The 27,283-nt window shown below is 39.6% G+C and overlaps 2 protein-coding genes across 6 annotated transcripts; both read left to right on the top strand.

Moving 5' to 3' along the window:
- Positions 1-300: 300 nt before the first annotated feature.
- On the top strand, positions 301-17,436 carry gab3 (GRB2 associated binding protein 3). 4 transcript variants are annotated; one of them, XM_050041426.1, is made up of 10 exons: positions 301-445; positions 4,073-4,373; positions 6,958-7,108; positions 7,206-7,669; positions 7,857-7,906; positions 11,668-11,917; positions 12,282-12,372; positions 12,637-12,721; positions 13,829-13,948; positions 16,032-17,436. In XM_050041426.1, the coding sequence occupies exons 1-10, from the start codon at positions 374-376 to the stop codon at positions 16,149-16,151; spliced, it is 1,704 nt and encodes a 567-aa protein (XP_049897383.1). In that variant the 5' UTR covers positions 301-373; the 3' UTR covers positions 16,152-17,436. The 4 variants fall into 4 exon arrangements, with proteins under 4 accessions (XP_049897383.1, XP_049897381.1, XP_049897379.1 ...); XM_050041424.1 differs by having other exon boundaries at positions 359-445; positions 11,671-11,917; positions 16,035-17,436; XM_050041422.1 differs by having other exon boundaries at positions 359-445; positions 11,671-11,917.
- Positions 17,437-19,320: 1,884 nt separating this feature from the next.
- LOC126388007 (APC membrane recruitment protein 1-like) lies at positions 19,321-27,022 on the top strand. 2 transcript variants are annotated; one of them, XM_050040885.1, is made up of 2 exons: positions 19,321-19,796; positions 22,255-27,022. In XM_050040885.1, the coding sequence occupies exon 2, from the start codon at positions 22,362-22,364 to the stop codon at positions 25,461-25,463; it is 3,102 nt and encodes a 1,033-aa protein (XP_049896842.1). In that variant the 5' UTR covers positions 19,321-19,796; positions 22,255-22,361; the 3' UTR covers positions 25,464-27,022. The 2 variants fall into 2 exon arrangements, with proteins under 2 accessions (XP_049896842.1, XP_049896841.1); XM_050040884.1 differs by having other exon boundaries at positions 22,250-27,022.
- Positions 27,023-27,283: the final 261 nt, after the last annotated feature.

The raw sequence follows: 27,283 nt of genomic DNA, 5'->3' as shown, positions 1-27,283 counted from the left end.
CTTTCTGCAGCATGTGTGACTCAGCCCCTGTATGCTACAGGAATCAATACAACTTAATCCTCAGACCTGTCAAACCTCATCATGTGTAGTATTTAAGCCAACGGCTCCGTCCACTTGCCCCCGAGCACATGAGAAAATAAACATATAATTCTCACCCTCCCTCCCCTGCTCTCTCTCTCTCTCTCCCTCTCTCCCTCTCTCTCTCTCTCTCTGTCAGTGTGATCAATTTTTCGACTTCCTCCTTTTGGAGTGGCTGGGCTGAATACCAGAACACAGGATATGCTTCGCAGTGCTCTCAGTTTCATAGCAGCAGCAGCAGCAGCAGCAGCAGCAGCAGCAGCCGTAAGGACGGACGACACGCTCTGCAGTCAAGATGAGTGCTGGGGATGTGGTCTGCACAGGCTGGCTCATTAAATCTCCCCCGGAGAAGAAACTAAAGAGATTTGTGAGTAGGGGTACACACCGGACACTTGTTTATGTCCTCTGCCAGCAGTAGGATGCCAGGTTGTGTTGTAGAGCCTTGTGTATATGTGTGTGTGTGTGTGTGTGTGTGTGTGTGTGTGTGTCTCACGGTGTGGAATGATGATTTAGAAACATACAGTACAGCTTTTGTTAAACTGAGCCGTAATTCAGTCTCCTTTATATCATCTTCCTCATTTGTATAATAACACCTCACTCTTGTGTTATGGCTTGTGGATGCACTTCATAGCTACAACAGCTATTATTTATGACAATAACAATATGTCACAAACTGCAGATGTACCTCAGGCAGACATAGATTCCTAAAGCAAGTATATGTTATTGCTTACATGGACAGCAGTGTTTTGTGGTTGTTGGGAGTCATGTGATGACGCTGGGCTGGCCACTCACTCTGCTCTGTGTATATGTGTTTGTGTGATGAGCGCGTGCATTGTGAAACATGGGAAGTAATGTGAGCAGCAGTCAGACAGACTAAAGTGACAAGCAGAAATAGTCTAGCTTTATGATGGCTGTTTGCACTTCCTCTGTACGAACAGAGGAGGTGGAGGGCTAGTTGTCAACACCAGTGCAGGGAAAGGGTGGGTGGAGGTGTGCATTGATGGGGTTTGGAGCGGGAAATAGAAACTTATTATGGCACACTATGCAAATCCTGTTGATACCAGAGAATAAAGTAAATACATGTTTATCAGTGTTGTAAGGTCAGGCTCACTATCTGACTATCTGAGTATTCAAATGTCAAGCATGAAAATTTTAATTATCATGGTCAAATTTATCTCGCTCTGTGGTGTCCTCACATGAAATGAAAATGTTCAGACAGCAGCAAGCATAAAGAAAACAATGTCCAGCGCTGTAGTGTTGTTCACAAAGTTGTTTGTTTAGTTGCTGGATGTAGCTGAAGCTTCTTGGTTTGACATTGGCACCTTGTACAGAAACAGAAGTGTTCTTTTGTTGTCTCGCTTTCTGTCAGCGGTGCATTTCCACTTTCTGCCACGATAAATGTGCATTTAATGGTTGTCTGCTGTGTCCAGTGCACGACAGTGTGTGGTGAAGTTGGCCCTTACCCACAAGAGCTTGTTTTTCTTTTATAGAGACCTACATGCATTATGGCCATGTCTTTTTAGAATTGAAAAAAATGAATAATTTCCACTCCTCAAGGTCACACAGTAAAATGAATATATTGGATGAGAAACTATTGCAAATCTTAGAAATTAGTTAGATGTATATAGACATCTACTGTATTATACTACACGCAGTGCTGATACAATCATTTTAAGGCTTTTGAGAATAGATATTGGCAACATTATAACATACACGTGCATGACCTTTTTCACTGAAAACACCTGAACATATCAGCACAGGTGTGAATAATATAATCAATAGCCACTGAATTCAATTTAGCTCCTTCATTTTCAGGGTCCTGTTATTGTTTATTCTGGCTCACTGTCAGGGCACGGTCACACGAGTGAAATTAACACTGACGAATATTCGCCTCCCATTTACTTTCATTCATTGCCAGTACTGTTGCAAATAAAACATCCGCTTCTAATGGCAAAGCCGATTCGCATCTTTGCATCGTGTGGCAGTTAAACTTTGGTGAACCTTGACCAACCAGTAGCAAAGACATTTGTGTGGAAGAGACAGAGATTGTTGCTGTGTTTAACCAGCCGATATTGTATGAAACTGGCATGAAAAATACAAACTTCCCAACAAGAAAGATGCTGCCTGGCTTCCAGTAAGTCGGGTGACAGGCACGGAATGTAAGAAAATGAAAAATGTACCAATAACATCATATTTCACTGTATTTATTAGCATGCTAGCTAACAAGAGCTAGCTAGTCCATCTGTGATGGACATGAAAAGCTAGCAAGCTAACAATAGCTAGCTTGCTAGCTTTTCATGTCCATCACATCGGGCACTGCCTACAATCAGCACGAATATGGCCTTGGCAGGTGATAGTCATTTGTGACATTCCCTCACGCTGCCATGGCTTCATGGGACACTTGAATAGAACAGAGCCATTATTAATATTATTAGTAATGTGGTTTTATTGTGACAAGTCAAGATGTCTGCTGTGAAGACAGTCTTGCCACCACAGCAAAAAGAAAAGAAAAAAAAAACTCAACTACCAGCATTTTCCAGATTTTTCATCACATTACATGGTCTTCCTTGTTCCTTGTTTTAATTTTATATACTTTATTAATCCCCGAGGGGAAATTAAATTTTTTCACTCTGTTGTCAGTTTCACAAAGGTCTGAACATACACGCACAAACAGGACCTATACATGCACTAAGTGGAGAGATGTCAGAGTGGGGCTGCCCATGACAGGCGTTTCGAGCGGTTGGGGGGTTCGGTGCCTTGCTCAAGGGCACCTCGGCCCAGGAGGTGAACTGGCACCTCTCCAGCCACCAGTCCACGCTCCATATTAATAATAATAATAATAATGACTAAGCAAACTCCATCTGCTGAGGAAGACCATTAGTAGTAAACTAGTAACACAACCATGAGTTAAGATTGTTTTTTCTTCAAACTTCAGCTTGAAGCTTCAGCTTTTTTTGGTTTTGTGATTTCCTTGTTAGCCATGGTCTTGTATTAAACATACATCATATCCACAGTTGGGGGAAATAAGGGCTTTAGCCTGCAGGTAACATAAGGACAAGACTGGAAGTTCACTTTAATGAAAACAGTGAAACCCTGTCCTCACCTGGTTTCTATTTTCTGAAAGAGCAAAGTAAAAAAAAGGGGATCCACTTCTTCACTCATCAGCACCTATACACAAAACAACTTATTTTTCAAAGCTAAAACTTTCCATATTCAATAACCATCTGTCTAGTTACGGTTTCCTCTTAAACTTGGCAGTCTTATTGGCGGTACGTGTGGCGTGTCTAACCATTTCCTGGTATAAACACACATAAATTACCAACTGACTTGTGCAGAAGCGGATTACCCACATGTAGGGGTCGAAAAAAAGCGTTTTAAGTTCACACCACATAAATGTCAGGCGAGGCTCCACCTTCACAATGAACATAAAGCCACAAAACCAAGTGTGAAAACGATATCTTTACATCCAACATTACTATTCATATGATGTGTTTTATTCATTGTAATTTCTAAATATGAAATATGACACCCACACAACTGGTATGACGACTGGCACCCACTGAGGGCTCAGGCGTTAGTAGATCTGTGGAGCTATGAATACCTTTTAACAGTTTTAGTATGAAGTTTTCAGTAAGTCCTCAGTACAAAAAGTGACCAAGTACTGTATAAATACCTCTTTCGTTGTGTTAGACATTTCTGCTAAATACAGTGAACTTCCTCTTCTCTGTACTTCTGGGAAATTTGAGTTGAGGTTCCGCTTACTGACCATATCAAAAGCAAAAAAAGGAGCTAAAGTTGCAAAGTTAGCTGTTGTGAGCAGGAGCTGTGATCTAATTCCCATGACTGGTCATGACTAATAAAATGGTGGTGATGGGGAAGAGGGAGACGTTACTGTTAAAATGATGTGGTACTGTGAATAATATTACAAAGTAAAGGATGAAGTTAACCTTGAGATTAACTCCATGATGAACTATTGGCTCTTTTTCTCCTGCAGGCGTGGAGGAAACGCTGGTTTGTGCTTCGAAGAGGTCGCATGAGCGGCAATCCTGATGTGCTGGAGTACTATCAAAGCAAGAACTCCAAAAAGCCAATCCGCACCATCGACCTGAAAGAGTGCGAGGTGGAAATGCTCAACGGGCAGCTTAGGATAAAGCGAGACTTCCATGGGAAGCACCTCTTTGTGGTAAAGACCTCATCTCGTGTTTTTTACCTGGTGGCCAAAACTGAGGAGGAGATGAACAGCTGGATCAGTAGCATCAGTCAAATCTGCCAGTTTGGGAGCCTGGAGGACGCAGGTAAATACACATTACTATTCAGTTGTGTTAAAGCTGCACTTGGCAAGAATTTTGAAACATACCTGTCTCATTAATAATCACAAAGTGATGGTATATAACAGATCATCCCAATCATAAGCTGTATTTTAATAGATTCACCCTGCTGGTCCAGAGAAATTGGTGTCATTTAACCCCAAACAGGAAGTGGTGGACTGAAAATCAAACTTTAGAATGAGGTCTGAACAAACTGTTTATTTGGTCCTGTGTGATTCACAGACTAGTTAGTGTTCAAACATACGGGTGCAGACAACTCACATAATATTTCAACACAAAAGTCCCAGAATTTCAAATTGTTCATTGTATCCTCATACAACCGTACGTATGATATCCTACAAATTAGTTACAGAGGTAAGGTTTAGGCAAATAAGTTACTGTGGTTAGGTTAAGGAAAATAAACAACGTACCTTAACGTGACTCAAAGTTCACACAGATTTGACACGCTTCTGAAAACTGGTCTCCTGGGGAAAGTCCCATGTTTTGTGACCCATACAGCACCCCAATCTGCCTCCTTAAGGGGGCCGCTTCCTTCTTCACTCTCATCAGCGCATTGGTTGCCGCCATCCCAGCACTTGGGTTATACACAGACTACTGGCTCGTGATCACATGGGGTATGTGCAAATTTCGGTGCATTATTTTCCATAGGAAAACGTACAAACAGTGCATAAGAACAGCCTGAACTGTTATAACGTGCATCTACAGTGAAGCTTTTACTGAGAAAGTGTAAATCTGCCACACATGTTGATTACTACACACTCATGCATGCTTTGCCAAACCTAAAGAACAGTATTTAAAATTTTAGTGACTAAAGGATCTGAATATACCATTTTCAAGCAAAATTTGGAATACTGCCATGGTATCCTTGGTTTGAGTAATTTACATTATCTAAGCAAAGTGGTAGAGCATTGAATGTTTTCTACGTTCAAAAACACCTGAGGGCAAATTTTATGGGAAAATCAAGATTTGAAGAGTTCTTGTATCATCTGTCCCTTGGTGATCCCTGCTTGTGGTCGCAGTGATCAACTCCAAAAACATTGAATCAGCTGAAAAATCTAAAACTTAACAGCAGTTTCAGCGTAGTGTGTTTTGATACAGAGCTTTGGTGTCTCAGATAAGCTTCTCTATAAGTGAGCTCCTAAACCCACACAGTGTCACATCGTCACGTTGTGGTTAAAACCATTTGATACCAATCATATCTGGTTTTCTTGCTATAGCAGGAGCAGCAGCAACAACAACAACTACAAGTGAATGTTGCGTTATTTTTTAAAATGTAAACATTAAGAGTATAGTAATATTTTAATGACAGTTGCTTTTCACACAGTGCTACTGAAATGGAAATGAATTTGATGATTAGTGCACCAGTCAAGCAATGCTTTAATGACTGGAGGACAAAACATGACCACATATATTATCATACATCAGTGTTGACTGTGTACACAAGATGTTTCCAACAGTTCAAAATGTTGCAGCTGTATTAGACCAGAAAGCAGCAGATCAACAGGGAGCTGAGGTCCCTTTCCAATTATCAGATAAATAATGAAATTTTCCTATTACTTCCGTGAACGTGCTTTAGGGCTACACAGAATGAAATATCATCTTTTGTGGGGTCATTCTTTAGTATATCACCAAGTGCTGCTTTTTTTGCCTTGAATTGACCTGTGACCACTGTATTCTTGTTATTTCTGTCTTTACACCTACTTTGCTATGATTACTCTTGACATATGACCTTTGCTTCTCTGTTGCTTCCAGTGATTGCATAGCCACAGTGATATTTCGTGAGAAGACTTGTCTGTTAGAACACTATCATCTGTGTGAGGGAGATAGAGCAATGTTGCTGATAGGCTGACCCGCTTGTTCCTGTAAATCTCATATGCTCTCGGAAAACACACGCACAAGTAGCTGACTATAATGTCGAAAAATAGATTCTAAACACTAAACGCTGTGTTGCAGATTGTTGCTGTAGGTTTTGTAGAATTTTGGAATCATGTTATGTTGCTTGAATTAAAGGTTTTCAGAGAATGTACTGCCTGCATCTCAACAGACTTGTATGCGATGGCGCCTCATCACTTTTGCAAAGGACTATAAAAGGTGGTTCTGCACCCACAGGAGAACTCAAACGTCTATTAAGGGTAGCAAATGTTTCATGAGAACATGCAAAGTCTTTTGGATTCCCCCCCCCCACACATACACACGGTTCTGCAGGGAGAGCCTTGACTCAGCCTTGGCCTTGAGTGAAATGGAATGAAACAAATTTCTGAGCGAGAGCCAATCTGACTAAAAGATTGGAGGATATATAAACAAAAGAGGGAACAGGGCTCACATATGTCTACTTTCAAGGTGCCTGCAAAAAAAGCTTTCCTCTTTTCAAATCCACCTGCTCCATTTACAGTACATTCGACTACAGGCTGGAGGATATGTGAGTGTGTGTTTTGTGTGGCATGCTTCAGCTAGCCCCTGATGTCAGCATGTTGGCAGTTTTCTTATCGCTCCTTTGTGGTTGAAACATTTCAGAAACTGAATCCTCTCTGTTTCTGCTTATTTTCGACAGAGAGCTCAGAAGAAGGCTTTCCTCACACCCCGACCTCCCTTCATCTTTCACCCGACAGCGCTGACCGAGTGTCTGTATCAAGCCAACCAGATTCCAGTCACCCACTGGACTACCTATTTCTCTCACAGTGTGAGACAGGGAGTGTATGTAGGTATGTACAATGAGTAACACCTTTGGCACAACACAAAATGATAGCAGTAGTTCATGGTTAACAAATACTGTGTTTTCATTTTTCTCCATATATGCAGAAATGAGAGCTTTTCAAACTCTGAGATCTCTCTGGAGCAGAAGTCATCAGATGATGCTGCTGTCAGGGACATTGTCCCATCACCTCTTTACACCGACTCCTCTTCATCCTCCATCTGTCACGCCAGCCCCAGTTCATCTGTTTTCCTCCATGGAAGGTTGTCTAACCTCCCTTTAAGCGCTCCATGCACCTCCATGGCTTTACCATCATCCTCTTCCTCTCCGCTACGTCACTGTGCCACAAGTGTCTTTCGGTTTGACAAGCCTTATTCTCCTGCATCGTTCGAGGCAACGAGCGACAGACAAACACCTCCTCCGCTGCCACCCAAGTCTAATCACCTGCCAGAGCAGCTCAGTGATGAAGGAGCTCATAGGCCGAGGGTAACGAGTGCACAGCATTTCTCAAACCACACTGCATTACTTCTCCGGAGAACCTCTTTGTCAAGCCTGGACCATATCAGAACAGGTATGTCCTCTATAGGCAGGCAGTCTCATGGTATGCATGACACAAAAACTGAAAAAGCAGGGCCCAACAAAATTAATCATAATCACGGTGCTATTATGATGGTGCAGTATGCGGATTCATGCCAACAGTATCCAATTGTAAGGGTGGGGAATGTAAACTAATTTTTCAATCATACATCATTTTTTAGGAGATGCTGAAAGCAGATTGATGAGGAACAGGAGGCAGAGTCTTAATCTGGTAAGAGAATTATTAAATGCAGAAAAACTAAAACATTTGATCTTGCTAAAATATGCTTAAAGGAATAATTTGACATTTTGTGAAATGCACCTGTTTGCTTTTTTGCCGAGACTTGGTTGAGAAGATTGATAGCACTCTCATGTCTGCGTGGAGACAGTTAGATTAGCTTAGCTTGCCATTAAGACTGGAAACTGTATATATCACATCTGTAACATAGGCACAGTAACTTCCTGGAGTTTCTTCTGGAGCTAAAGCTATAGTTGAGCATGGATGGATTACTGGACTGGCCTACCGAGCACAGGCCCAGGGGCCCAAAGAGTCAGGGGCCCCTAGCCTTCACCTGCAAAATGTAACTCAATGAACCAAAATAACCAGAAAGAAACATCAAATGACAATTAAGAGACACAAATGACAATAAAAAGATGCAAAACAACCATTAAGAGGCACAAAATGACTACAAAGAGACAAAACACAACTAGAAAGACATGCAAAATGACCACATAACATGTATTCATCCCAGGTGGTTAAATACTAACACTTTCTCACGCCCCTTGGCATATGATACTTATGCTAAAGGCACCCTTTAGCATCTCTGTTACACCCACCTTTTAGCATGTGTACTTGACACACAGCTGTCTTCAGGGTGAAGCACAGTGTAGCATGTGGTTAATGTGGTCAAACGGTTGCATTTCAGTTCAGGCAACAAAAGTTCTTGGTTAGGTTTAGAAAGAAAACCATGGTCTGAGTTTTGGTTTGACGACATGGGAATAAGAACAAGCTGTACAAAAAAGGGCCAAACCACCTGCAGACAAAAAATACCAACAAAAAACAATTACAAAGTGACAGAAAATCAGCACTAAACCACAGACAGATGTATAACGACTACAAAGAGATGCAAAACAACAAAAAAAGCTGAACAACTCAAAAATCTGCGTGTCTTGCCCCTGTGTAGGAGAAGTGGGGGAGTCTTTTGCATGTCTGTGCCCATGCCCAGTGACCTATTGTCTCATAATCTGCTCGTGCGACCAGGACGTGGTTAGCTTAGCCTACCATACCTGAAGTCTACCATACCTGAGAGTCACTGTACCTGGTAAAGAAATAGTCCATAATGGCACAGAATGAAACATAACCTCCCATGACTTTTTATTTTTTAAGCTCTGATTTTTGTCCAGATTAAGCAAACATGTATATTACATCATAAAATGTTAGTGAGCTTTAAAGGTGCTGGTAGGCAGATTCTGTACCGTTGGACAGAGCCAGGCTAGCTGTTTCCCTGGGTTTCCAGTCTTTGTGCTAAGCTAAGCTAAACACCCATATGGAAAAGATATAGATAAATCTTATAAAGTTTGTATCTCTTTTGTCTGAAACTTGTATGTAATGCATACGACAGTGAAACTAAATATAAGATCCTTATTAAATTTGTACAAAATGAAACTTGTATGACTTGGGTACTTATAAGAACATTATAGACAGTAATTCCACATACAATATCCTTAGTAGAAAAATGTAATATCAAACTTATATGAGTTGGACAATAATCAGTGAAACTAAACTCTTGTAAGTATTATAGAAAATACTTACAAGATTTACTTGTGGTGCCACAAACATGAAACAACATAATCTGATAATAAAATTGAAGGGAAAAGCATATGAGTTGACTGAAAGCAGGTTTTCAACATGTTATGACAAAGGACTGTTAAAATGTTGCTAAGTTTAGCATTTTTGCAAAACCAGGCATCATTGTCCCGTCTGCCATCTCTGCACTCAATAACCTCCATATATGATATTTATGTGTCGGTTGTTCATGTCTGGTGGTGTTCGTGCATTGTGTGTGTATTGATATGTTGTTCAATGTTTGGTGGTATTGTGAATGGTGTTTGTTGGTGATGTTTTTGTGTAACCAAATGACAGTGACAGTGACAAGTGGCAGTTTGTGAAAACAAATTTCCCCATGGGACAATAAAAGGCTATCTATCTATCCTTCTCTCTAAACTAATTAATTTTCCTAAAATTATTACATGGGTAATATTGTTTAACATTTTAGGAGCAATTATATCCAATAAGTTAGGAAAAATAATTAAATCAACACAGCAAATATTCAAAATCCCTGTCGAATGTATTCAATGTAACGCAGAGATTGAAAAAGACTATTCATCCCATTCTTGTAGAAATCGTTATATGTATATACTGTAGATGCAACTCTTAAGAGGTGGCAGGGACCCAACCCTCCAGCATTGGCATCACAATCAATGCCAAGATCACAGAGCTCCGTGCCAAAAGTAAAGCATCCCCTTAAATTGAGCTTTGTTGCTGTTTGTTGTTTGTTGTGTAATTTCAGTACTCAGATTGTTGAAAACAAACACACTGTTCCATGTGAAATGATTATTGTTCAGCAGTGGTAAATATTAGTCAATATAAGTGACTATGCCTAATTTGTTTTGCGAATAAAGTTCGTTGAATTAAAAATTTGCCTAACAGCCATTTTTTCAATATTACAGGTATTGAAAGACAACATTTATAGACTGCATTTATGTAATTTGAATGGTAGAAAGTAGTTGTTCTGGGAGCTGACCAAGCAGTTAGTGCATTGCTAGTTTGTTACACAGTTTGATCCAATTGCAGTAGTAAAGGGACAAATTAAGTCTTGTCACTTTCATATGTGAGTCATGTGTTTCTTATGACAGAAACTTATATGAAACTGACTGTATAGATTCGTATATATAAAGTATGTATTTTTTATAATCTTATTTCAAATTTCATAGGCTGACATTTAAGAATTCTTATAGAAAAAACATAAAGAAAACATAGTTTATCATGACATTATATCCCTTAACATACAAAAAAACTATATGTAATGGTACATATTCATATATGTTTTTATAGCCTACTGGTTTTTATTAAATGACATATAACCAGCTCAGTGGCCTAGTGGTAGAGTGTCCGCCCTGAGACTGGGAGGTCGTGGGTTCGATCCCCGGCCGGGTCATACCAAAGACTATAAAAATGGGACTCATTGCCTCCCTGCTTGGCACTCAGCATCAGGGGTTGGAACTGGGGGTTAGATCACCACATGATTCAAATGCGGAGAACAAATTTCACACACTCAGGTGTGTGACAATCAGTGGAACTTTACCTTTAATGAGCTTATATAAAGCATATAAATAAAGCATAATTCCCCTGCAAAATATATTGACTTTACATACAGAAAACATATATATAATGGTATTTGTTCATATATGTAAAGCATATGTCTTTAAAACAGACATATAGGAAAAACTGCAAAAAATATATGTAACATGTATGGAAAACATCCTTTGACATGTACTTTCCTTATATACCGCATACATAGATTTGACATGATTCTTATGTAATTCTTTTTATTTTCTTGTATGAAAAAAATGCAAAAGTGGCCACTTTCAAGACTAAATCATATAAGCCTTATATGATGCACAATACATAAAACATAAACTGAAGGTGATGGAACTTCTTATAAGTTTTTTCTATTTCTTTTCCATATGGGCAGCTTCTGGCTGTAGCTTCATATTTACTGCACAGACATCTAACTCATTAAAATGTCGGATTGGAAAGTTTTCTACTTTAGCACCCTGAGTGGTGGTATCATTTTCCTACAATAAAACATATGCCTTAAGAATAATTTTAAAGATGCTGTAAGCACATACAGGTTGCACACTGTGGTTTTAGCAAATGATAGTTACAAAAAATGGTGTGCTTGTCTCACCACATGATGCTCTGTCTTTCAGCAGCCTTTTTTAAATACCACACGAGTTCAGAGCTACCAGGATGAGTCATATGTCCCCATGGCTTCCCCGTCTCCCTCTGCTTCTGCCACTGAATCTGATGGCTATATACCCATGAGCCCTGGGACACTCGCTTTCCTCAATACAAACTACAACGTTAAGTCCTCCGTGTCCCTCACCACACTAATGTGTCAACCTGGAGATCTCGCACCGCCTCCAATTCACCGCCACCTCAAGCCTCGCTTGAGGAGAGGTGAGAGTCATAACTGCCCAGACTGGTTCATGTTATGTTTTTTTTTTTGTGGAAAACTAAGCTTTTATATCTACTCAGCTAATCAACTCTGTGACTGCGGGTCTTCATGATGCTTTTGATTATGTGGTCTTTGTTATACTTAAAACATGATTTACAAATGTATAAAATGGATGAAAAGAATGACAGTTTAATGTTCAATTTTATGGCTATGATAATGAAATGTCAGTACAGGATTCAAGCAGATATCAGATACACAGACTTTTCTGCACAATGATCTTTAATATGCGTCATCGTTTGAAAACTGACCTTTCCGTGGCACATTAGAGAATTACAACCAGTCCATTAACTTTGCCTTTTCTTGCAGCTCGACCTCCACCTCTTGACTTGAGAGGCCTCTCTACAATCACAGAATGTCCCACTCATCTTCCTTTGAGCAGAGCAATGACTGAATCATGGTGAGAGAAAAGGGCCTCTTTGTCCACAAAGTGTAATTGCAAGCTCTTGTGTTTTGGTTATGTGACTGTCATTTTGTTTAGATCTCATGAAAACTCAGATTTTACCTTAAAATTTTAACAACTTAAGTCTAATTTGTACCTTGGTTATGAATATGCTGACCCAGCTCAGGATAAAATCCTGCTTCTCTGTTTCTATTTATAAACATTCCTAGTTGGTTGCTAATCTGACATAATTTCTGACTATTTTTTATTGTGTAATTGTAGCTTTCCAGTGAACTGTTTACCTCTTGAAAGAAGACTTGAAAATGGGGGCAATCCAAGAGATGATGACACAAACTGCACGCCAATGGTAACCTTTGATAGTAGTGAAAACACAGTTTAATCAGAGCACGTGTAATGTATACCACAGACTGACATGATCATTAATTATAATAATGCAAGCACCTCTCTATCAGAGACTGCACTTATCATAAATTTAGAGTAGTGACATCAATTCATCAAGTAATGTTTTTTTTCTGTTAGTTTCAATACCCCACTGTGGTAATGCAATGTGACCTGACAATGGATTTAGTTTTCCTTGGTCCTAGACCTAGACATTATGGGAAGTAGCTCTGATGATGACATAGCTTTACTGTGTGGCTCATTAAGTCAGCCCACCTCTTCACCTCCCTTTGTCATGTAGCTTGTATCCACATATGAATCATCCACTGTTCACTTAGAACTGGCTCCAATTTTTTTTTTTTTTAAATGGCACTTTCCCCCACAAAATGCATATCTATGTGTGATTACATTGTTTGTGCAGATCTGCTGCCTAAACACTGCAAAGCAGTTTAAATCCATCATGTGGGCATGGATCCTTAAAACACTGCTGACTTAAATATCTACAGTATGCAACCTAAACATGTTCCTAGAGATCAATATGGACTTTACTCTACTAGTTTTTGTTGTACAGAACACTAGAAGAACTAAATCTGACATAATTGTAGGACTGTCTCTGAGTGAAAAAAATTGTGCTTGAATCTCCACACAGCTAAGAATGTGGGTGTGGAAAATGACTGTGTGTTTCTAAAATATTCTGCTCAGAAAACTGTAGACACTGTATCACACTGGAGACCTTGCAGGGTGTGAGCATATTAAAACAGTGTGATTGTACAAGGTTGTTCCTGGAAAGGGTGCATATTTCATTGATTTTCCTAGAATAAAGTCTGGAGAAAGGCATATTAGTCATGTAGGGGTGAGCTGGGCTCTTCTGTTGTTCAAAAACATGCTGACAGGCTGCAAGTGAATGCACTCTGAACACAAGTAGTTTCAATCTGATAAAGAAGGCCATCTTTTAATATAATCAACAGCTTACTGATAATGCAGCCCATATGAAAATAGGTTACAAGATCAGATAATTTTTATCTTGGAACAGTTTTGAGTCATAGAGGTCTTCATCTATTTGTTTCTCTGACAGGAGTCAAGGAATCATTTCTGCCTCAACTTTGATGGAGCGGTTCAACCCTGGGCCAGACGATTGAACCTTGACTATCTGTCACTGGATTTCAATTCTGCATCCCCCTCTCCTGTGCAGAAGGTAGGTTTTGATCAGATAGATGACAGCAATGAACTGGCTTGTCATTTAAATAATAATAGTAATAACAACTAGAATATTTCACAAGAAATTTTGACTGGGTGTCTGCTACTGCTGAAACACATCATGAAATGTAAACTATGATTTCGTGACAACCACGCAAGTTATCAAAATGCCTATTAGGCTCAATAAAGTCCCAAGTCTCATGAGCTGTTTAAACCTTTAATCATGTTTCTATGTCAAAGTATGGCAATTTATTATGGTCCCAAAGTGGACTGGTTTTGAACTCTGTCCATGTCGGTTTCCCGTTATTTTCTATGGAGAAATTTATCACAGCTTTTTTGCGATTTTTGTGAAACCACTTGGCAGTTCTCTGAGAAAAGTCACAGCTAACCTTTTCTGATCATTCCACATGTTTTGATGTATTTTTGCAAATGCATTGGCAACACTGTGGAACATGTAGTGTGCCAAAAAAAATGCAGCGGAAGCCTAACAAATAATATATAGTGTGCCTTCTGTTGCACAGCAGGCACCCTAAATAAAAGATAGTATCTCCCATGTTTAAGTACAGACTCAGTATTTTGTCCCATTGTCCAACTGAAGCTTCTGAAGACAGACTTCTTTATTTTTCTTAACTGGACAAGACTCTGATATTGCTGCTGTTACTTTTCAAATACTATCACTTCCTACCTACACCACCTGAATGCTACAAGCGGTGGATGTTGCTGAGGCATTCTGGGAAACAGAGGAAGTCACTGTCTGACGGGGATAGAGAACACCTAAAACTGCACTTTATTAAGATCTGACATTGTAAAAGATTTTACTTCAGACTTACTTAAAGGGACATTTCACCCCAAAACCAAAAATACACATTACATTTCTCCTCTTACCTGTTGTGTTATTTACTAATCTAGATTGGTTTTTTTTAAGTTGCCAAGTGTTGTAGATACCGGCCGTAGGGAAGTCTGCCTTCTTTCATATAATACAGAATAATATAATGGAACTAGATGGAACTCTGCTTGTGGTGCTCAAGAGGCCAACATTTTTTATTTTTTTTAGAGACATATTAGCATTGTCCCTTTCCAGAAATCATGACCCAGTTACTCAAGATAATCCACAGACCTTCTTGTGAGCAGTTTCATAGGAACTATTTTCTTTCTACCAACCTGCACCCGCCAACCATATCACCACACAGAAGGAAGTGTGCATCTACTCGTGACTGACAGGCTTGTACTCATTAATGGCGTCCTCCTCGGCTGACCTGGAATATTAGCTAGCTCAGTGGTGCTAGGTGAGCCAGCAGTAGATGCACACTTCCCCCTGCACAGTGATCCCATTGACAAGTGTAGTTTGGTAGAAAGAAAATAGTTCCTACATGAAAATGCTCACAACAAGGTCTGTGGATTATCTTGAGTAACTGGGTCATGGTTTCTGGAAAGAGACATTGCTGTTGAGTTTTTCAAATATATTTTTTAAATCCTGTTGTTTCCCCTTCTCCACGAGCACCCGACACAAGATTTTGATCTACGTTTGTATATACAGAGCAGCCAGCCGAATCTCTCTTTATCTAAGCATTGTTTTGGCACTTTGTGCTAGAGTGCCATCTAGTTCCATAATAGTGGAGAGATAGCAGACATCTCTATGGCTGATATCCCCAACACTCTGGAGCTCACACCAAATTAATCTAGACTGATAAATAACACAACAGTTAAGTATGTATGTATGTATTTTTGATTTTGGAGTATATCATTACATTTTTCTTCACCTATTGGCTCCACTGACCCGCATTATTACAATTCAAATGACCAAATCAGTGCTCACTCAACGAGTAAAAATGCCAATGGTGATGCCAGACTGCTACTACTATGGCACATAAGGATTTAATGTTGTGCACCTCACTTGCACAGAGAAATGGATGATCTAAGATATGATCCCAAACATTTGTACATCAAGAGTTCTACAGTACACTCAGGAGCGTGATACATTAAGTGCAACAAGAGTGCGTGTTCTGCAAGTAAAGCAGAACCATGTTGATTTTGGAAACATATCACTCACTCTCCCCTCCTCTCTCACTCTCTATGTCCAGCAGAAGCCCTTTCTGTCTGACGAGCACCGAGTGGATTACGTGCAGGTGGATGAGAAGAAGACTCAGGCGCTGCAAAACACCAAAATGGAGTGGACAGATGTCCGACAGTCAAAAACATAAATGGAACAAAAAATCAGGAACACTTGGTTTCAAGAAGACCAGCAATAACACCAGCAGGGAGGACATAACATGAAGAGGACCAAAAAACAATTTAAAAGCACTTTGAAAAACAGCACTGAAAAAAAAGTACAAGAGTGAGTAAGCAGTTTGATGCTTGCTTGCGGGGCGTAAATACAAAATTGCACTGTAAAACGTTCTCTCTCAGTAGATCTACACTGTAAATAATACCAGACTGTGCACTGTATCACAGTGATTTTTACCGTAGCATTAAGTTTTCTCAAATCTTGAAAAGGGCATCATATTGCGTATTGTACAAAAACATGAGACTTGCTGTAAATGTATGTATATAGTTGTGTATAGAAGACAAATATTTTGATGATAAAACGTTTTTATATATGATTCTTTCCCACATTATGTACCGTAAACCAAAACAATCCATCCTGAGCTTTCTCCTTCTCTCGCTCCTTCTGTGACCTTCATATTGAAGATGTTTTTTTACTTGTTTTGGTACTTTGATTTCCCTCAAGAGATTCTGGAAACAAGTCATGGACACAGACATTATTTTCTGTATACTGAGGTTTGAAAACTGAATCTTTGGTGATACTGATTTTAAGAGACTCTTCTTTTTGTGGCTTACCTTATCTGCCTCTATCTGAATATCACATCAATGAGTCTAGTTCAACAGAAGCAAACCATCATCAAACCACCTCTGTTGTCATAAACAAAATAAAAAAATTATACTGAAAAAATGTTGCTTTTTTGAACAAAAAGGCTGTTAAAACTGGTTCACAGATACCATTTATCCATTTACATTTTTTTCCCTTTCATTTTTAATTTATTGTGTTTTGGTTATTTATTTAATTATATTATGTCTTGTGTCTTGTATGCGTCTCCCCCTGGCATTTTCTGATGTTTATGCTCTGATAAATAAATAAAGTTTACATTTTAAAGAAATTCTAAAAGGTGTTTTCCCCTATTTCACAGATGACACATCAATCAGATCAGGCTTATTGCTAAATTTATATATATTTTGTTTGTACATTATCACATCATCATGAAATTTACTATGAAAACTGTCTGTCTTCTTTTCTCATGTTTTTTTAAGAGACCAAATACCAAATAACCAAACATTTCCCAAAATGATATAAAAAAAAGGTTTTGCCAGATTTTCTTTTTGTGAGAACAATGCCAAAATAGATGAAAAACTGGTTCTGAATATTCACCACAGAAAGAGCAGTTTGTGTTTATGTCTTTTTCATCTGTTAATAAATAATTTTGAAGGGCATCTCCTTGACCCTATTTGTGATAAGATTATTTTTATTATTAAGGCAAATGACATACACAGCATATAGCAACACACAGCACAGAACATATATACATATGGGGGTCACACAGTCTTGGCTAGGCCTCCTTCTGGCCACCAATCCAGACTCGCCATTAGCATGTTAACTGATTCCCCCAAACAAGCACCAGAACAATAACACATATACAATAGCTACATACACACCCCCACACATCTCTACACATGATGTAATACATAAAACAGGCAAACACATGCTGACACACACACACACACGCACACACACAGACTCACATGCATACATATACACACAAATGTGCATTAAATAGGTACATGCACAGAGTTAGGTGAGTGTGCAAAAACAATTAACAGCATAAAGTTTAGGAAAATAAATTATAATATCAATAGTTATAATTATTGCAATGGTAATGAAAGGAAATATTCATATAAGCATACGATAGATTATTCTTTATCAGCATAATGATACCATTGTGATAAGGTATTTATGAGATAGCATTCCCTTTTCCCTAGATTTACAGGCCGATTCCAATATGCCATGACATATGAAATGGAGAAATAGGGCAGGTTTGGCTCTATTATCATTTTAGGAATGTAGTGAGAATTTTTTTTTTTTTGTTTGTTTTTTTTACTGGGGGTCAGCTGGGTTGGGGAAAGATATGTATCTGGGTGCAGGCCTAACTACGCTCCTGAGAATTATTAAGATGCCTGTTGGAACGACATCAAAAACTACGGCAAAGTCACTGCAGGTTACTGGGACACTGTAGATAAGAACAGGTGAACTATAGCCCTGGGGCGGCATGGTGGTCTAGTGGTTAGCACTGCCGCCTCACAGCAAGAGGGTTCCTGGTTCATTCCTAGGAGTTTGCATGTTCTCCCCGTGTCAGCGTGGGTTTTTCTCCGGGTACTCCGGCTTCCTCCAACAGTCCAAAGACATGCAGGTTGGGGTTAGGTAAATTGGTGACTCTAAATTGGCCGTAGGTGTGCATGTGAGTGTGAATGGTTGTCTGTCTCTACATGTCAGTCTTGCAATAGTCTGGCGACCTGTCCGGGGTGTACCCTGCCTCTCACCCAGTGTCAGCTGGGATAGGCTCCAGCCCCCCTGCAACCCCCAAGATTACGAAAATGGATGGATGAATGGAACAATAGCGCCCTGCACTTGAGCAATTGACTCCCCAGCAGACTCTGATTCTAAAACCATATCAAAAAAAGAAAGTGATTTTGGTTGTAAGCAAGATGTCCCTATTATTCCAAATAAGACAACTGTATATTGAGAAGTTGTGCTTATATATTAGAGACCAAGCCAAAGGGACTTGTGTATGGAATACAGATTTACAGACACACAAATTCACAGGGAGTCTGTCTACATTATAATTTCAACTTAATATACGTCTCAGGCCACCAAAGTCAAAGAAAATGTAATAGGAAATGAAATTACAGATTTTTTTTTAAAGAAATGCTTAGCCCAGGTAATTATAAAGGTATTATTTGGGTGCTAAAATCCAGGAAATTAAGCACCCAAATTCATAATTATGCATCACAACACAGTAACAAATATAATTTGATAGGCTAAACCTTTCCAGGTGGAGTTAAAGAGCATCTGGTCAACAGCTTCACTGATTTTATTGTCGACATGTAAACAAAGAGCTACATATTTGAGCTGAGAAATTCATTCAGCCTTAAATAAAAAAAATACTCTACCTTTCAAGGTCAGATCTCTTTGTACCCACTAATTCAGTTTCCTCTGAGTGATTAGAATAACAGGAGTGAATTGTTATTATCATGTTATAAAGCACACGTTACACACGTGTTGCGTCACAAGCGTGCGCCGAGCGGAGAGTCACGAAAGGAGATTTGGGTAATTACCTGAGAAGTCGGGAGAGGAAGTCATCATCATCCAGCATCTAAACGCTGGCTTTTTGTGAACATCCCAGTGAAAATCAGCATGCGTGGCTAAACTACACACATTAATGTAACACCTGTGTAGTTGGTGTGCATGTTTACACCAGACCGTGTTGCTGCGGTGAGATTTAACGTTACAAACCGTTAGCAAGTGTCCGACTCACAGTGCAGCCACTAACTGCAGGACAAACACTGGTGAGTGGGGTTAACGTTGTTAGCAAGCACCCCAGCTAGCTAACGGTGGCTGGGAACAAATGAAACCGTGTCTGGTGAAAGCTACTCCGGGGCCCGAGGCGACCACACGCTAAATGCAGTGACCCAAAGTTAAAGTTAGCTTTAGCAGACACCATGCTCTGAGAGGTGACTTCGTCTGCTGGTCGACAAACCAACACCAGTTCCGTGCTGCAACATTTGGGCTTTAGCTGGTAAGTTTGTTTACCTACGACTCTGTTAGCTCCATCGCCTCAGTGTGCTAATGTGGCTTTTAGTTTAGCTGCCGTCTCACACCAGCTCTGTTAGCTGGGCTGAGGTCAACGTTAGTTTAAGTGTCTATTATTTATATGCTAAGGCTCATATTTTAAGTACATATTTGAGTTTTCTTTGATCCACCTTCCACCGCTGGTCTGAATGGTGGTGGCAGAGCGACCTGAACATCTGTAGCCTGTTGCGTTATCACCTGGGCTTTCACATTAAATTAGAAGTTACAGTATCACGAGTTTAACTTTATGTCTAACACTAAATCAGTCACTTATGTTGTTGCAGAAATGCAATGGATAGCTTTACTTAAGTCTGTCTCTATCATCTCTGGCGTGCACGTTAGTTTAGATGTGTATGATTGTAATGTTGACTTTATTGGTTTATTTTAGTTTTATTCTCCCACAAATCAATATATAGGTAACATACTTGCAGAAATATATATAAAAGCTCACAAATGTTCCACACAAAGACAATAGATTCAGTATTATGTACATGCAAAGATGAAAAATCAAAACTAAATGACAAAAAAACCCAATCAAAACAATGCACGAAATTGCTTAGGCCTATATGCTTTAGATTGATGATGTAAAGGAGTTTAAAATATCACTTCACCCACAAAAAAAATGACCATTTGTAAATCACTTATTAATGCAGTGTTGCCTAGATTTTGCATGCCTCCATGGCGAACAGCTAAGGTATTGATTTATTGATTGATTGGGGACACATGCATTTTCACTAAAATCCTTAGTATTGTAGTTTGGCTTTGCAAAGAACATACTTTCAGTTTACACTTTCAGTTCAGTTTTAGATAGTAAGGTTTTTATGAAAATACATGCGTTTGTGAAGAACTGAGCATACGACTAGATAAATGAGACTATTATACTGCACCAGTTGTGTGAGAGTTTGAAAGCAGATGTTTTGATAAAGTTTTGTTGTTGTTAAAAGTGGTCCTCAATCAATTTGGTTACCATTTCCATGAAGACATGCAAGAAAAACAAAGTTTTCTTCACAAATTCAAGGTTACATGGTAGGACTAATTGATTAACAAATCATCATTTTATGGATGAAGTATTCCTCTAAGCTCATCTCACTGCTCTGTAGTTTTGCAGATGGGGCACAGTTTTTAATTTTTGTTTTACCTATTAACAAGAGTCCTGGCCAAAGTGGCATGACAATTGATATTGCACAAATGTTCTTGCGTTTATTTATATGGCTTTTGTTGACAAAAGAAAGGCTCACATATCTTAATAGAGATTGTGCTTACTTGGATCTAATTCAGCAACAGCCAATGTCAAAGAATAATGCAGCAAAATAACAAAGAAATACATAAAAAAAAACACACACAAAATAGGCCACAGCAGATAGACACCCTGACAAGTAAATACACCAGGGCAGGTTACGTGCGAGTAAAAAAACCCACACAGAGGCATAAAAAAATGTGTGGAGTCAGGAAAGTAGGGCTCTACAATTAATTGAAACAATATCAAAATCACAGTATGGCCAAATGCAATATCCAAATCGCAAGAGCTGCAACTTTTGTGTTAAAGGTAAAATGTGTCCCAACATATCATTATATATGAAGCATTGTGGTGCAGGTGGTGTGGTGTTTATTTTTGATAATCTGCATGGAGCACAACCACCTCAAGGCCACAATACATCAGCTACACTGCCTGTTTCTCCCCTTTTTTTTTTTTGTTTTGTTTGTTTGTTTATTTGTTTGTTTGTTTTTCCTCCTTCTTCTCCGCATGCACTGTCACTATATAACTCAGGACTTAAGCACCTGCCCCCTCCCCCTTGCTTGTTTCCTTACTTTCCCCTTGACACACTTTGGTGTATCACGGCCCTCTCTGGCTCATATTAGGAAGTTTTTCCAATAAAGGCTGTTAGGCTAGTCTCCAGGGAGGGTGGGTGACGGTCACAACCACGCATTATGGGTATAAAATACTTGACTGCAAGATTAACAGTGCATCAATCTTCACAAGAAGCTTACACCCTTTTGTGGCGCTAAGCTATGAAGACCAATGCAGACAAATAGGGAAAAAAAAAAAAAAAAGCATTGTGGTGCAGCGGAGATGCCCTGGTCTACAAATCATATTTTAAGTGTAAGGGAACATACTCAATTGGTACATAACCCAGCAAAAATCACATTGTCGTATTTCATGAAATGCAAAAATCACCATTCCCAATAAAATTGTGACTAATATCGCAATATCTGTCAAAATAATCACAATCTGATATTTTTTGCATGTTGTGCAGCTCTACAGGAAAATCAGGGGTTTTATTCACTTCAGGTGAAAATATGATGTGAAATACTGTTCAAAGTCTTAATTTTGAATGCTTCATATCAGTGTGACAGATGTTAAATTTTAATCGATCATGATTTTGGTCTCAACTTTCTCAGTACAGGTCTCATATCAGATGGAGGACAAAGTCACTGCAGCGATCCAATCAGCTGATTTAGAACATTCAGCTACTATGCCTTCCGTTGGACTACTTTTGTAAACGTGGCAGCCATGGCTTCTTGTAAGGTAGACGAGCTACCAAGTGACACTAAGAATTCGGCTTCAGCCTCTGCACAGCTTTCCCGATGTGGCCCTGATGACATCACGGAAGAGCCTCAGCCAGATACGAGGAATGCTGCCGTGAAATCCCAGAAATCCGGAAAATTCAGGAGGACTGCCCTGACATTTTTTGGAGTTCGTAAAGGTATCTGTATTTTACCAAGTTTTTTCGGAGGAAGGAGTAAAAATCAGAACAAGTGGTCTTCTAAGAAAGGACTCAACAAAAGCAGAACACATGATGGGCTAAGTAAGGTTAGTCATGATGACAATCTGAGATGTGGGTACACCTCTGCTGGAGATTTTGAGTACCACAGCCAGAGGGACTCTGCTGGAGAGCTCCACAGTTGCTGTCACAATGAATGTAGTCACCCCACTGCTGACCAGAAATCACTGACTCTTACCCGGCAGAAAAGGGGTTTGAGGGGTCTTTTTCAAAGTCTTAGGTATCACAGAAACCATAGAAATGTTGGACTGGATAAAACTGAAATGATTGCAATGTCCTCTCCACGCTGCAAGAAAGAGGTGCCTGTTGTCCGGGACAACACCAAGCAGTATGTCACAGAGTGCCTGGGATCTGAACCTGATGTGCCTGATTTTGCAGATGTTATATGTGATGTATCCATCAGTCCTGAATGTATTGATGCCGATGAGATGCCATCAGAGAAGAGTGTGGAGCAAGACAGCCCAAAATCTGAGCTTGATGATAGGATGGAGGAAATGAATTTGATGGCTGTGGTTTCCAGTGAACTGAAGGAGAGTTCAAGAGGACACAGCGAGCCTTGTCTGACACTTCAGATGATGTCTGAGCCCATATCGAAGTCTGAAACACCTGCTGGCTCATCGGATCAGCTAAACCTGATTTATGGAGATGTTGCGTCATTAAAGAGCTTTGATTCACTCACTGGCTGTGGGGACATTATTGCAGATCAAGAGGATGACAGCATCACAGAGAGCACAGTTTCTGGAGAGAGGAGCAGAAATGGGGGAAAGAGGGCCTCTTGTTTTCTTACTTATCAGGGTGGCGGTGAGGAAATGGCCTCACCAGAAGATCTGGATGAAGAGTGTCTTCATGACTTCTGGGGAAATAATGCGTCAGAGGAAATATGCTGCACATGCAACCAAGAACACACAGATATGACTGCTGACCTGACAAGTTCTCACAATATGGACTTACTTAACAGTAACAGTGCACAACAAGCCAGTGGCATGGATGCTTCCTCAATTGCTGACGTGCTGACTCCTCAAAGTGAGCATCAAGAATCAGTTCCAAACAGTGATGAGGGCTACTATGATTCAACTACCCCAGGACCAGATGACGGACAAGAAAAAACAGACAGACTGAGGGCAGAGAGATTACCCAGGGACAGCTACAGCGGTGATGCCCTCTATGAACTTTTTGCACCTGATGAGAGTCTCATCAGCCCACATTATGAAAACAAATCAACACTGCCTGGATCAAAACAGTGCGAGTATTTAGGCAAGCCAGTTGATGGGACAGATTCCGCCTTTGCTCCAGACATGAATCAATTGCAAATAAGCCCTGAACTGTATGAAGTTCCCGACTTCCTAGAGATGCCGAGCACATGCAGTAAAGCCTCGGAGCTGGCCCAGAATATGGTTGGTCAGCAGGAAATCGGCATGAATAAAAACTGTAATTTAAATTCAAAACAACAAGCATCAGTCAACAAGAATAATATAGAACCAGATGTATTTGATGAAAGGGGAAATGTGCCTGCTTCCACAGAAAAAAGAACAAAATCCATAAATGCTGATTGTGAGAAAAGGCACAGCAGCCTATCGTTCGGAAGCACGTCCGACCCAGATTTTGAAACATTTTGTGAACCCAAAGAGCAGCATCTTGAGGAAAACAAGCCTGTGGCTTTACCCTACAAAAATATCAATTCCCAGTCTCCAGACGATAACAATGACTTGGATGATGGGCAAACTGTGTGTTTCTCTCAAGCACTTGTGGACTACACAAAAAACTCTCAGATGCTGAGTAACTTGCACGACAATGTGGATGATTTGGAGACGAACTCTGCCTTCACTCCAAATATGCAGGCCTTACCTACCATAGTCACATTTGATGTAGTGGATATGCATAATGAGGGTGAATACGACGAGCAGATTCAAATGGAACTGGAGGAGGACATCTCATCGCCCTATCAGGAATTTGAAGAAAGCTACCTACAAAAAGATGCGTTTGCTGAATGTGACTATCAAATGTTAGACCTGTATGAACAGAACCTGATCAGTAATACATGGGCAATTGCTAGTCTCCCCAGGCACCTAGGCCTTACAAGAGTCAGTCAGTCCATGCCTAATCCGTTGTCTCTAGACAGGAGAAGTAGGTCTCTGGACACAGAAAGCCTTGAGTTAAATATGCCCGATGCATACAGAGAGAACAGAGCTGCTATCGTTTCTTGTCCTCAAAGTGAAAGGGACTCTGAAAGAGATTCCTCACCATATTACAAAAAGAATGTACTCGTGTCTGCATCGGAGGTTAGAGACAGTAGCAGCATTATGGCCTTATCATGGCAAACAAGGTCAGAAATGGCTTTAAGCCTTCCTCTGACGGATGGGGAAATCACTGAGAAAGTACAGAGTCTCAGTCAAACCCAAGTAAAACACAAAATATTCTCTAGTTCATCCAGCGGTGATTGCCCTAACAGCAAATTGCAGCATCTTTGCTCTAAGGTGTCAGACAGAGTGTCTTGTGATTTAATTTCACAGAACACGGAGCTGTACAACAGGCAGTGTCACCTTCCTCTGCAGTCAGATTCTTGTTTACCTCATAGCACCTTTGTTTATTCTGGAATGATGGATGATGAATCAGATGATGTTGACGAGGATGTCTTCTGTAAGGCTGCCACTAATTTGCAGTCCTATAATCAGTGTGGTAAAAGCAGACCAGTGGCTAGCAGGGAAGGAATGTCCCATACAGGGAGTCCTGTGAATGCAGGTCTGTCTAAAGATGACATGGCCGTTCTCAGTGAAACGAGACCGATCAGGGATGTGACATGTAACAAACTCCCCAAGGCAACTTTTGACTGAAAGGCTCTTGGTGTTAGGATAACATGTATATGTGCTAATGAGTGCTTTTATGTTACATCTAAGGGAGTAATTGTTGCTTAATTTTTACTAGCACAATGGATTCATTTGAAATGTTATACACTGTGAGGAACAGGACATGAGATGAAATTTGAATTATTCTGAAATGTGGAGGCTGTGCCATCATGCTGCGTCAATTACATGGCATCTCATGGGGAAGTCAAAAGGTTTTTTTTTTCTGTGTTTGCACAGTAACAGCTGCTTATTTCACGCAGGCTACATACATGTCAGTGTATTGAACGTGTTTAAGCAAGTAATTGTTTAATTTGCATTGACAACACTTACAGATTCATCTCATTAAGCTATTGAATTTTACTAGAATGTTTCTACTCATATGTAGCCTCAGTGTCCAGGTCTCAATGGTAATGTCACACTTTTTTTCATGGGTATTTATAAGCCTTGTTTCCATAGCTCAGCCAAACAGGGCTAGCCAAGTCTTGCTTACTTTGCCAATTGCCCCAAAACACATGTATGCTTTAAGTGCCGGCTTATGTTTGTGTTTACTGCTTTCTCACAGCCTCTCTTTACTACAGTAAGCTTCATGTTAGGACAGATTGGGGTTAGGAGACAATGAGAGAATATCTCAATTCACAGAGAGAAATAGCTCAGTCCACAGTATAAAAGATGCCTCTTGATACCTTCACAGGGTTTATTTGAAACACATTAAGATGTTATTGTATTAAGGGTAATCTCAAACCATCTAACCATCTCTTCTTCACCTCAACCTAGAACAGATAAGCATGTATAGGAAATGTACAAATGGTCTAATAGTTTTTGCATCATATCTTTAGCTGCCATTTCATTTACATACTGTAGATAGCTTTGCAAGGCATAGCTATAGCTCATCTCACATGCAGTTACCCTGTGTATGAAAGTGCTTTACATAAGATGTTAAAGAAACAGCCAGAGCAAAAATATATAAAAACGGCAGAGGAAAACGAATCGAGGAAAAAAAAAAAAATAGTCGTACCTACTAGTCTCACATTTGCTTTGTTTGCCTCTGACCTGAGAGCCAATTGGGCCTTGTTATGCTGTTACTGTTTTTATTTTCATTTTCCAACACTTTGACCACCTGTGAATTTTAAAATCAATAATGAAATGGTGCACTTCATCATTTCATCACTGTAAGCTTGAGGAATGAAAACGTGGTTTGATTTTGTTTGGATTTTTGAAATATGTCAAAAAAATAAACTGGTATTTTCACCTTGTATCATTTTACTGTGCATTAAATGTTCAATCAGTCTGAGGTTTAAATGTCAGATGATGTAGTTTTTTATAGTGTAATATTGAACAAATGTCAAAGAATTTGTATTTATATTCTCAGCTATTTGTACACTGTAATGTTGTATTCAGAATGGTTACTACAAATTGGCAATGTTATTTTTTTTATTTTTATTTTTTATTAAGTTACACCAATGTTACATTAGGAGAATCCTCTTGAAAATCTGTTACTGTTTTGTCAGAGTAGAACACTGCCTTACACTTAAATAAACATGACAAGATGTAATTTCCTCCATTTTTGGATTTTTTGTTTCTCTCACTTGTTCATATTCAGGGTCATGGGGGAGCATCCACGAAGCCAAAGACAGAGAAACCATGGCAGACCTGTTGTAGCGCTTAAACACTGGCAAACACATTCAGTTTCAAGTACACCTGAACACCTGAGTAGAGCATGTACATGAAAGTGCTCAGTCAAATCCAGAACTGTCTTGCTGGGGGTCTATGCAAAAATCACTGACACGTGTCTTGTGTATGCATGTGCA

The sequence above is a fragment of the Epinephelus moara genome, chromosome 3, assembly GCF_006386435.1.
Source record: "Epinephelus moara isolate mb chromosome 3, YSFRI_EMoa_1.0, whole genome shotgun sequence".
Taxonomy (NCBI): Eukaryota; Metazoa; Chordata; class Actinopteri; order Perciformes; family Serranidae; genus Epinephelus; species Epinephelus moara.
Note: the sequence above shows the minus strand (reverse complement) of the source record. Positions and strands in the feature narration are given on the sequence as shown.

Excerpts from the sequence above, each read along its gene's own strand:
- gab3 (XM_050041426.1), top strand. The coding sequence starts at position 374 with ATGAGTGCTGGGGATGTGGTCTGCACAGGCTGGCTCATTAAATCTCCC. Across the intron at positions 7,670-7,856 it reads CCTGGACCATATCAGAACAG|GAGATGCTGAAAGCAGATTG; the intron begins GTATGTCCTCTA and ends ATCATTTTTTAG. Across the intron at positions 13,949-16,031 it reads CCCCCTCTCCTGTGCAGAAG|CAGAAGCCCTTTCTGTCTGA; the intron begins GTAGGTTTTGAT and ends CTCTATGTCCAG.
- LOC126388007 (XM_050040885.1), top strand. The coding sequence starts at position 22,362 with ATGGCTTCTTGTAAGGTAGACGAGCTACCAAGTGACACTAAGAATTCG.